This window comes from Rhopilema esculentum, chromosome 21 (assembly GCF_057945365.1).
Source record: "Rhopilema esculentum isolate cy_ngs chromosome 21, ASM5794536v1, whole genome shotgun sequence".
Lineage (NCBI taxonomy): Eukaryota > Metazoa > Cnidaria > Scyphozoa > Rhizostomeae > Rhizostomatidae > Rhopilema > Rhopilema esculentum.
Window position 1 is genome coordinate 12,259,549 of NC_142835.1, and position 12,605 is coordinate 12,272,153.

The following is a 12,605-nucleotide window of genomic DNA, read 5'->3' on the forward strand; positions in this document are numbered from 1 at the left end:
TTTGGCGCCATCTTCACAAAGATACAAAGCGGAGGCGCTATGGGATATAAATTTGAAACAAATCCACTTATAAAATGAAGTCGCATTAAGGTCGCATTTAAACAAGTGCGGAGTCGCATTTAATTCATTTTATTTCGACTCGACTAAAATGCGACGCATAAATCAAGCCTTAATTTGCTTATAAGAAATGCTAATGTTTGATAATATCAATCTGAAACTCTTTGGTATTGTCCAACAATTATCTAATCAAACTTGATTCTTCAAACACGTTTCTTATCTAATGGATTTTTGCTTCTCAGCATTGACGCTAAGACAAAATCGGTCCAAGTTTTTATCGTGTTTGGGTAAATACAGTGTTTCAATAATTTCGCCGGTGCCATCAATAGATCATTCAAACATGATAAAATCTTTTTCTTTAGGATCTTTCCGCTCTTTCTCCAATTTTTTCAAGTGTGAATTGAAATTGCAAAAAACAACTCTCAATCAGTAAGTGTTTTAAGTCTTAAGTGGATATTTGCTAAACAAAACAGCGAAGAATAAGTGAATCTAGGCCCGTAATTCCCTCTTTAGATAATTCATTTTGTATCAAATTTTGAAGACAATTGTCACACAGATCATAAATCTATATCATAAATGTCTCTTATAAAAACAGCTGAATCAACTTGAGAAAGAAAGTCAGCTTTGTCATTTTTTCTTCATCTCGTATATGTCAATATCTTCATTATTTTCTTCAAAATCCTGATCAGCGTTATCATAATTCTTTTCATAGCCATTGTTGTCGTCCATGTCAAGCAAGACAGGATCCTTCACAACACTGCTATCTCCATATGACAATTTGTAAATTAAGTCTTCACTATTTTCAATTATATCAACTAAGTCAGGGCCATCCTTAAGTGTGATCAAATTTCCATATTCTAGGCTTGTGTGTTTGGTCTTAGTCCTTCGATCCATCTTTAAATTGCTTTTAATTCTTTTTCTGTATTTGGTATGCTTTTGTCGCATTCTATATTTCATTACATTATGCTTCAATTGAACCTTTCCTTTCAAGCTGGCATGCATTTTCCGAAGTTTAGCATTCGTTTTGACCGGTTGCAACCGTCCACTTCGGACACTCTTTCCACTTGCGTTGTCATTTCTTGTCCATCTAAACACGGGAGCAGCATTAGGGCCTACATATTGACTCCGTCTGCTGTCCATGGGAGTTTGGACAAGACGTCTTCCATAATAATCAACTGAATACATTAAAAATTTTGCGTTCTTGAAATACTCTCTCTCGCCATTGAACGATCTGTGTAAAGCGCCGAGTAATTTATTATAGAGCCGTGCAAACACGTGACCCTGTACCCATGGAAGGTTGCCTTTACTGAGGTCCTCTTGTCTTGCATTTGAGATGATGGGCCAACTCGCTCCTGGTATGTATCGTAAGCGTGGACCCGAAAAGTCATAGGAAGTATCTTGGCATTCCTGCAATGGAATATAGAACTAGATGCAATTATTCAAATAAACATTCATGATATATTGGCTGATATATTTGTTAATACATCGATTTCAGTGTTCCAAGAAGGCATGATTTATTTCATAGAATGCGAGCAGTTAAAGAAAAAAAGCAATTAGCTTTAAAAAGATGTAAATAGGGTAACACAAGGGAGATGGGTTAGCAAAATTTGAAGAAATAACAACTTCAATTGAATAAGCAATTAAATATTTTGCAATAAAATAAAAAGGAAATATCGAAGGAAAAAACTAACTAGTGTTCTTGACGCCAAATTCTGCTAAGGCGTTCATTCAAAGTTGATTTTGTTTGTTTTGGGTTGGGTTCTAAGCTTTTCAAAACAAATTACAAGTGCTAATGTCTGATGGTGATGCTGATGCTAGCCTTTTGGAAAATCGATGCAATCTGCCTGCAGTTTAAAAGGCATTTGAAATGAATAAGTATAGCGAATCCAAAAATAACCTAGGCTTAATTGATCAGAGCATGCGCACAAGAAAGGAATTGGAAAATGCTCACGTGAAACCACTGCGCGCAGCTCTAGGATTTCACCGATTTGCAGAAAGGAAGAAACTGGGTTTCTCGACCACTTTCCTTGCTATTACATTCGAGAGATAACCAAAATTCTCTTAGACAATTTGCGTTTTTCATAAAATTTCACTTTTAGTAAAATGGGAATTTCTAGTGAAAATTATCCTCAGAAATCAATTTAGAGGCCATTCTGGAGACTCTGGAGATTAAAATTCTATTCGTCGCTCAACCTTGGTGGGCGACATTTTTAGGAAGATTATTCCATTTTTTAGCCCCCTCCCTCCCCACTTTGAAATCCATGGCGGGGGCCCTGATCGAGTGAGGAAATATAGCTACTTACATAATCGGACGCATTTGAATATTTCCTCCACAGCTTGCTGTTGCGATGTTTAATGGAGACTCTGCGTTTCTTAATGATGGTGTGAAACATGGAATAGTGAGAGAAGTCATCTCCTGTATCAAAATAATGTACTGAAGGGTCGCACCCCGATGTTCCCTCTCCTTCTTCTATGACTGTTTTTATTGCATAGATGGCTGTCGCATAATCGTTCACTTTCGTCAGTTTTCCGTTTCCATACCGAAAACCATCTGTAGTGAGCTGCAAGCTTGCATTCCCAGTAAATATCGAATCGTTCTTCCCACAATCCGTCAAATAAGCAAGGACAAACAAGATATGTGTATAAAAAGATGCTATGCTATCTCTGAATCTTATAAAATCTTTTGGATCAGCATCGTAATCGTTTCGATTTTCCATGTCTTTCAAAACAGTAACCTTCATTCTCTTTAGATATGCTCTCACTTCCTTTGAACAGCTGATACTGGCCCGCTTCAATTTGGCCTCGATATCCTCCTTGCAATTAGTTTTTACATTGTTTCTACAATTTTTGTGAAGAAATAGCAGTTTCATGTGATCAAAAATTTTGCTGCGAAATCTTTGGTTATCTAAATTTGTATCTGGCTTTTCTATTCGCATGAAAACATTCTTTATAAGTTCTGGCGAAAGTTTTTCAAGTGGAACTATTAAATCTGGCTCAACCCCCCCTGGAAGGTTCGAAGGATACTGAGGTATGAAAGTTGAATGATTAAGAGACGGGTGTCCACCGACAGCGTTTAGTACATTAGCTGCGAGTGCCATATGAAGCATTTCCTGTCGTATAATCACTTTAATAATTCTATAAATCTGGCGATTGTATCCATCTCTGATTGACCATAAGGCAGTAAGATACGGCGGTATGGTCGCATGCTCTAATTCTACTGCATTCTGAAGCAGCATGCGTAGTCTCTGAATACTGATCAAATTTTCTATCCTACCAACTTTTGGTCGGTCTTGTGAAAGCCAATCAATTACCATCCTTCGTTTCCTGGGTGACAGGTCACGTGACACTGGCATGTAATTACTATGGTTCATTGGGAGGCTAAGCGATGTTCGAATCATGTTCTTAAATCTGACCACGGAATAGAAATTACTCATGTCAAAAGTCGAGCTTTTCATAACTGGATATAAGTTTGCATATTGCTTGAAAATTGGATACACGTGATCCACCCACGTGATCATCAAGGGGTGTTCAACGTGATCAAATACCTTTAAGATTAATGTGTTCGAAAAACTACCGGTTTCAGTGATGTGCTGTGTTCCTTGTTGTGTTTCACTGCAATTATTTCTTGCTGAAAAGAGAACACGATAAAGCTGGCCATCAGCGATTTTCCTTGGGGCATTAAGAACGGGAAGCTTTACCGTTGCCAATGCAATGCCTCCGGGCCCAGATGTCAGTTCTACTGGCAAAACAAACTTAGGTGTACAACAGCTAAAGACTGATGTATCCTTTGGTGCTTCAAGTGAAAGTTCAATGGGAATTCCGGACTGACGTTCACCAAATGACGATGCAATCAATTCGATGCTCAAATGATCCCCGGATTCTTTTCTATAAACAAAATTCGCTTTTGGTGTCAATTGAATCCCGTCACATCTTTCCATCAGCACAATATCATCACAGGTTAATTTTGAGCCGTCCCATTTCACCTGTAAAATTTGCAATAAGATAATTTTAACCAACAGTTACAGAGGCAAAAAGAGCTATTGAAATATTACAGGGCAGATGAGGGAGTAGGGAGTGAGAATCTACCCTGAGACCTGGGTTTTTTAAGAGGGCCAATTCAATTACAACTTCAGTTTCGTTTGATTGAATATGCAGCGATAGATTTCATAGTAAGTTAACAAGGCTAGTAATAAGTGAAATATTAACATTAAGAAGTCTTTGTTGTTATGACGATATAGGCGCCAATTCCTTAGACATCAGACGTGTGTCTAGGAGCAACACCTCAAAAGTTTGGAACAAACCATGTTTCGACATAATTTTGGTTCATTTTTAACATGGAAGCCTTATAGGGTCTACAATGGTAAATGAAGTGACTTTTTTGGAAAAGAAATGGAAGATATTAAATACAACGCAAATAGTGTTCCATGTATTTTGGGCAGATATTGCACTTCTTGAAAGAATTCTAAAACATTCAGTTGAATTCTAGACTGATTTGTGTGTAAATTGGTTTCTTGCTTGGCATGGCTTTTTAGCCTAAGCATTTTCTGGTGTTGAGCCTAAGCTGCTGTCGCCTGACCAAGGACATCAAGAGGTTGCCAAATACAACAAGCAAAGCATTCTGGGAGACAAGGACTTCTCACACGAATACACTGGAGATTTAGAATTAAAGATAAAAGTAATTGCGGGGATAAGCATTCTGAAAGGAATCGGCATTAACTTGCATTCAATACAACACGTGAAGTAAAATCAAAATAACTCGAAACCCTAATAAATTACAGATGACCTTTTTTCCACTTGAATTAAGATCACAAAAGATCTTCAAAAAGTAGAGAAGGAAATTTATAAATAAAGTTTCAAATATACACAGGATGTTTTTGATCAAGCTTTCTAGATTCTTCATTAAAGAATCAGGCTAGCATACTTTCTGCTTGTTATCGTTTTGTTGTGTTAATATAGCTTTCTCACTATTGAATTGTTTAACACTCAAGTCTAGATAAATTAAGGCGAACCTGATTTGTATATCATATTTTATATGAGGTAACGAAAGAAGGAATTTTCTTAATATTCTGTAACAATCACGATCTTATGAATTCAGAAATAAAATATCTGACTCTACCTTCAAGATGAAGAATTGTCTTCGCATCAACAGTTCTGTTTTGCCACGCGGAATATCAATTGAAACAAACCCAGCATCGTGCGTTAGCCAATTTTTATCAGTGACCGGCAATTCTCCAAGAAACTCGAAATTTTCTTTGATGCTGCTCGCTGCATTTTTGCAAGTGTAATTACTTTGATGTGCATAAGCCACGTAGTATGAGACACCCGCTTCCTTTAACGTGTTTCCATCTAAGCCAGTAGGAAGACTGTTTCCAAGATCTAATACGATGACGTCATTAGCATGATCAAGCGTGAAGACTGCCTCTGAATACATTGACTTCCTTGGCAACAAAGCTCGTCCACTCAGACTAGATGTAGAAGAATCATCCCCTTGACAGCCGATGGTGCCATAGATTCTACCTCCTAAGCTTTTTTCATCAAACAAATCCAAAATGAACCTTATTGATAGAAGTTTCTTTTTTGATTCTTGCACCACCCGCTTCAACTGCTTGAGAAAACTGGAACGTTCTGTGCTACCTAGAAATTCTACATTCTTCAGAACACCATGAAACAGGCCCGAAAAGACACGATCCGTATGGTTTCCGTTGATTTGTCTTTCCCATAAGTTTCGCAGAGTCAACACTGCGGAATCAGTTTCAAAAAAATTGGGAATCTTGATTTTAAGTGCCCATATCTCTGTCCATCTTAAGTCCAGTGGATCAATATCAACCATTTTGGCCCCTGACGATAGGCCTTCATCTAGCAGATGAAAAAATATAAACATTACGGTGTTGATTTTCTTAAAATTTAGAATGATAAACAGCAAAAACTTCAATGGCAGCTAAAATCTTCTTTTTGAAATTTTCAAGCTGTTGAAGTTTCAAACATCCTTAAGAAAAGGCAAAAAATCTGTTCATTTTGCCTGTTGTGAAATAGTACAGTAAAAACCCGCGTGTAAGAACCTAGGGATTTAAGAACCTTCTGGCAGAAATTTGCTTTTTTTATACTCCAAAATATAAGAACCTGTGTAGCCAAACAATTCCTAACAGGTTCTTATATGTGGAGTTGAACCATTTAATTTATACACTTTTTTACCAAGGTTAAAAAGGTGACAGAATATTGAATTGTTAAAATATAACTCAAAATGCAAAACTCAAAATATAACAATTAATGTTACATTTAAACTGTTATTATTAAACAATTATTTCTACTGTTTCATATAAAGTACTGTATCATTGATCAATTGTTGGTGGACATTTGGCAACATTGGTACACTATCAAATATTTAGAATGAAGATCAGACCAGATTCAATACTATTTTCTGATAATCAACAAAAAGATATCTACTTTGTAGAAATTAAGAACCTAACTAAGAACCTATTTAGCCTAAATTGTCAATAAGTACCCCATAATACAACAATCTGTTTTGCCAAACTCTGCAAAAAGTAGGCTCCAACAAGCGGGTTTTTATTGTAGTTTCTTAACATGAAAGAGCCAATCTCGTAAAGCAAGTAGATAAAAGGAATTGTTGACGTGAATAGAAACTTAAGTGCCAGTATCATCACTAAATGCCATTTGAGGAAACGAAAAATGGATGAAGAAGAGTTGTTTGAAACGAAAAATGGCAACAAAGCTTAGGACATTGGTTTCGGGAAAGCTTTTTGTTTTGCTTCTTATGAATCAAATAAAAAGAGAAATAAAAGACCAGTGTAAAATTGAATGAACAAATGCTAAATAAATGGACATCATGAAATCAATGATAGAGTCAATGGACAATAAGAAAAAAGGAACGGGCATTTTGATGTTTTGCAATAGTCTCGAGGAACGATGAAACAAACTCAATCCAGCTCAACCTACCTTGCAAAGGAAGCCCGATCACTGCATCTTTCGCTTTTTCACTGGTACATCTACTGCTTTCGTAGCAAACTTTCTTAACAAAAACGTCTTTTAGCATGAAATAATTTGTGCCCAATGGGTTATAACCCCCATTGCCCCCCTCATACTTGCTCAGCGAATGATGGGGCAAAAAAGATTCTGTATCGTAGTTGACAATTTGGTTGTTTACTGTTGCGACGTCAGAGATGAAGGTTCCGCTGAAATGCAGTCGAGGTCCATGAAGCACTGTCTTGTACTTTGCGCCATGTGCCAGTTTACCTAGGGTTTATTGCAAATCTAATCAGAACCAGGTATAAATCTAAAGCTTAACTAACCGTCTGTAGAAGGCGAGTATCTTGAATAATTTTAAATAGTTCAAACGATGCTAATCAGAAAAACGAATATCGAAAGCGTTTATAAATTCAAATTCAATTCGAAAGCACATACAATCGAATTGATAAAAGAAAAAGATTAAAGATCGTTGGATAGAATATGCTTTATCTGATACAATTTGTAGCAGGATGTCCATGACACTGAGAGAACCAAAAAGGTTTTCGAGCTCAGTGCCCTGATACTTAGCTTGCGATTGGTTTTTGGTGCAGAGTACTTTTTGAGGCTTTTAACAGGAATTTCATTAGGTTTAGGATGAATTGAATTAATGATGATACAGAAAATGAATTTTGATTACATCTTGGCTAGACTTGATTACATCTCAAATGAAAGGGTTATATGTATGCAATTAGCGTGGTATTTTATACCAACCTTTCTTTTGGTACCATAGCCCCCTATTTTTTATTGCCATTTTCCCTTTGCTTCTCTGCTTCAGAGGCCTTAACGGCAAAGGGTAAAACTGACAACGATAGGGGAAACCTATGACAAGGTCACTTTTCTTGAAGGGGGAAACCTAAAAGATCAGCTTATCTTGATGCTTATGCTCAAATCTCAGGAAAAAAATAGAAGCTAGTCTAATATCCCAGACCTGGTGCAATTCTGAAACCTATATTCGCACAAAGTAATGAAAGAGTATGTAAAGTAAAGCCCTGTCTACGTCGCAGTATCGATGACTAGTAATTATTCTGGAGCTATGTCTAAAAAGCATGATTCTCAATTTTGCATAATCTTAGTTGTCCAGAAGGTGTTATCTGATGGCAGAGTCACTGGTTTTTCCTGTGTTTTTAGACCTGCAAGATCGAGGAGGCTGTTCTCTTGAAGGGGCAGTTTTATTTCTTATGTTGGAAGGAACATGTTGTTTTATCCTATCTCCAAATCGTTGGGTTGTGCGTCCTATGTACCCAGAATCACACTGGCACGTAAATTCATAAATATCGGAACTTTTTTGGTTGGTAGGAACGCAATCCTTTTGAATGGATGGAAGGGCTCTCCTAGTGCTGTAAACAATCCGAGGATTGACAGCAAATAAACATCTTGTGATGGCTTGCTTATTCTGACTCTCGAATCGCAAGGAAGTGTTCCCAACCCAGGGTAATTTAAGGTAAACTGGGCACTTTTGTGGACCGAGCTTTTGGACAGCCGAAAACGATTTGTCCATAGTGTAAGCATAAATTACATCTCTGGACCATTCGGTTAGCAAAATAAAAGGAGATCAAAATGTGCACATTCAAAGTAATACATCCCTGAAAATGCGAGAACCAAATTGGAATGTATCAAATTCATTTTTTCTTTCCACTGCAATAAGATGATATATTTGTTCATATTATTAAAACAAGTACTCCCTAAAAATGGTCTAAAAAAACCTAAAAAGAAGGAATAAATTTCAAATAAGAACAGTTGCCTGATGAACGCATTAATCGTGAAACTCATGCACAAACCAATGTGCATTTATCAAACCAATGTAGGGAAAACTGACTAGTCTTACCTTTAAACGAATCAGAAATCAGAAATAAAATCCAGAATACAGCAGCCAAATGGGTGGACATCATCGCTGTAGCAGCACAGTTTAAAAATGGAGACAATCAGTGGCGAGGAATTGTCAAAGCCACGCACATCTTTTCATCATCTGTTGAAAAGCATCAAATATTTACCCAACTTGCTTATCTTCAGCAGCTTAAGTGATTGCAATTTCATTCATGAACGTAGGTAAATTTTAATAGTCTTTGCATTTCCAATTGGAAAGAAGTGCTATGAGACGATATCTAACAACGACCTCCGTGTCAAGTAATAAGCCATTTACTTCATCTTCTGTCACTTTTAATTAGGAAATCGCCTACCAATGATGTCTACAGATTGTCACGCCTAAATTTAAAGGCTATGCACCTGCACAGGAATATTATCCCACTGGTATCAAAACGAGGGACTTAGTCAACAGAACCCACTCACTTGCGAACGATTTCTAGGGTCCGAAATTAAGTTGTTTTATCAAAAAGCAAAGGAAACACCTCTTAAATCAAATGACGGAAATTAAAGGAAAACATTTTTAACGAAGTTTAAAAGACATGAAGTTTCTCATTGACACTCCAATTTTACTTTGCACACATCTATGAAATTAACTAGGACGTATTCTAATTATAATCATTATGACAAATGCATAATTAATAAGCGGAAAACTATGTATAGGGGAAATAAGCTAAAAGCTGCCTCGTCTTTTACACGTGTCATTAGCAAAGGCTTGATTACCAAGAACGTACTGCCTTATCGATTAATGAAAAGTAGATGAAATTGAAATGGTGCTATATAATCTTTAACGACCATTGGTCGGTAAGGCAAATATCTATCATCCGTGGTTTTATAAAACCATACAGTATTATGTATAAAAGCAACAGCATACTTTCACTGTAAGAGCCTGTTGCAGCTTTGAGGAGAATGTTAGCAGTCAAATAAAAAGGTGCGCGGTACTCGGTTCGCAAGGTTTCGAGCCCGAAGAAGTCAATGGAAGAAGTTTATAAGATCCATTTGACAAAAAATCATAAGAATTTATACACTAGGTGCTAAAACCTTTGTGGAAAAAAGTGTATGGAAATTACTATCCATCTCAACTCCATACCAATATTCTCAACCAATTATCCGTTTCTCCAGTGACTTTTACGGATAATTTTTAAACTTGGAACTTTATATCTATCTGGACTTAATAAACAGTTTACGTATCTTCAATACACTCCCCCCTCCTTTTTATTTGTTTTTTCTTTTCTTCATATTAGTGTGCATATATATACATATACATAAATTCTGTATTTTCGTATATGTATATATATATTTATTTTTATTAGCTTTTCCATATATTTCTTTTCCATGCTCTTACATATTCATATTCAATTCGTCGAATTCCATATTCCTTTAACGTTTTTTAGTTCTATCATACTTGATAACGGGCTATGCTTGAAACGTCGTTAATTATTTTGAAAAAAATCTTCCTGATACAATTTACTTACATTGATCGTTATTTAAATTCATCATATTGTACCGCACGCATTTTAGTATATTTATGGTATCCTTTGGATGCTTGCAATAGCCAGGCTATAGACTGCTATATTTGCAAAATTTTTCTTGCCGTCAACCATGGCTTCCACAAACCCCTAGATAATGTTACCTTATTGATGTTACCTTATCTAATTATCCAGGGCTTTCAGTGGGGGCGCGCGATAGCGCACGCGCCAAAAGTTTCCTTTGAGAGCGATAAGTCGCGCGCCCAGTGATAAATACTTCTTTTGTAGAGAGGAGAGCGATTTCCGAAACTCCTTTTTGAGGCTGACATGCTGTTGCTCTTTGAAGTAGGGCCTGTTTACATGAAGTGTGCTAGCCCACTTAAGTGGGCTGGTTTCCACAGGTGCGATCGTTTTTTGTAAGTGTGTACGGGATAACGCAATCTATCCGACTCAGATGGGCTGGCATCTTATATAAGCCTTCTAAACGAGATTTTTTAGCTTTTGATGCAATAATGATGAATATCAATTTTTACAACAATGGCGGTGACAGTGACAGAGTGGGCATCGTTATGTCGATTTCTTCTTCAAATTCGAAGGTTGAAAGAGCAAAATGCGAAACGTCTCTCTATCTCGCAGAGTACTCTTAGCGATAATTTGATATCGTTTATGGCAATAATCCTCTTTGTAGTAAAGATAAAAGGAAGAAACTCATCGAAAGAGCTGTGGGTTTATATTTGAACACGAAACGGAGAATAAAAATAAACATTCAAAAAAGTATTCCAAACTCAGAAAGAAATCGAAGCTCGATCAACGGACGTTTGGCCTCTCTGAGGCGGAACGTGGACATGAAGTATTTTGTTCATTTTAAATAAAGCGTTTCAGTTTAAAAATACTTCATTATTTTGTTTTATCAAATAAGTTTGAATGGCGCGCCCCATACTGATCACGCGAGTTTTTTGTCACGCGCGTCAATTTCTGAACGTGAAAGCCCTGGTTATCAATGTATACTTCAAATTGTTGCTAACTATACAGCAACTCTCCAATTGTAAATTGAATCAAATACGCAAAATGCAATTGGGCCCCTTAGCTCGATCTCCCGGCCAGGAAGGGGCATTCCAGTCCGTCCTTGAATATACATATAACGTTTAGGAAGACCCCACGGCAGATTTTAAAGGATTGTTTGCTCAGAACGGCTCCAGTTGAGGAGCATTGCCACTCCAGTCATCTTTTTTAATAAATATGGCATGATTTCTTCCAAAAAAGTTGGTTTATTACTGATTGTAAAAGTTAAGTTTCTTGTTGAGCGTTGCAAATGTTTTCATCAAGAGATTTCTTCCGCAAACACAAGTACCTTAAAATCAGTTTGAAGAAGCAATCAGCAATCAATCAGCTTATGTTGTCTATAAGTTTGATCAATATCGTCAACTTACGCATGGAAGACGTCAACTACACAGCTGCTGGTCGTCTCCACGTCTCGCCTGCAGTTATATTTGCGAAAATGCGAAAGGCAGCGTGCTTGAAAAAAAACATCCGCTATCAATGCAGGAATCCCATTCTCTCGGGCCTTGTCATTTGCGATGCATGATTTGTTTTAACGCCCACAGAATATCCAATGTACGCTTGATCGCGCGCATTCTATATAGAACATAGTCTACCTATTTTTCTTACACAAAACCGTGGCGAAACGCACAGAATTGTGGTAATCTTATTCTTCTTACACAAAAACCTTGGCGGAAAGCACAGAATTGTGTTCTTAAATGTGACGTCATAAGAAATATTTTTAGAATATTTGAATTTTGACTCAATAACCTAATTTTGACCAAATTTTTCAGGCAATTCAACCACACTTAAAACTAATCTTGCATGATGCTCTAAAACTAATCAAGTATGTCATGATGCTCTTTCAGGACGTCACATCAATTAATTACTCCATAGAGGATTCATTAGATGAAACCTAAGTTTGCCCGTAACGTAACGGAATCAGTTGAATGACAAAAAAGGTATTCTTCTCTTCTTTTGTGAAGTCAATCTTCTAAAGCTTGATAAGGTTTTAATTTTATTGGTCAATCTATTGCCTCTACTAATGGTAAAAAATCTCACAATTTGAATCCATCTTTAGTCACGATTGCATTTGATAAAACCCTCTGGCCAGACCTCTTTGCATTTTGACAAGAAATAAGTTTCTGGTTTGTGTAT

General features: G+C 36.8%; 1 protein-coding gene across 2 annotated transcripts; it reads right to left on the bottom strand.

Annotated features, from left to right (window-relative positions):
- Positions 1–558: 558 nt before the first annotated feature.
- LOC135684534 (uncharacterized) lies at positions 559–12,006 on the bottom strand. 2 transcript variants are annotated; one of them, XM_065200129.2, is made up of 6 exons: positions 11,761–12,006; positions 8,906–9,046; positions 7,012–7,308; positions 5,174–5,913; positions 2,361–4,040; positions 559–1,464 (listed from the first exon to the last, which is right to left on the bottom strand). In XM_065200129.2, exons 2-6 carry the CDS (start codon positions 8,967–8,969, stop codon positions 685–687), a joined length of 3,561 nt encoding a protein of 1,186 aa, XP_065056201.2. In that variant the 5' UTR covers positions 8,970–9,046; positions 11,761–12,006; the 3' UTR covers positions 559–684. The 2 variants fall into 2 exon arrangements, with proteins under 2 accessions (XP_065056201.2, XP_065056199.2); XM_065200127.2 differs by having other exon boundaries at positions 11,840–12,005.
- Between the last annotated feature and the right edge of the window lie 599 nt (positions 12,007–12,605).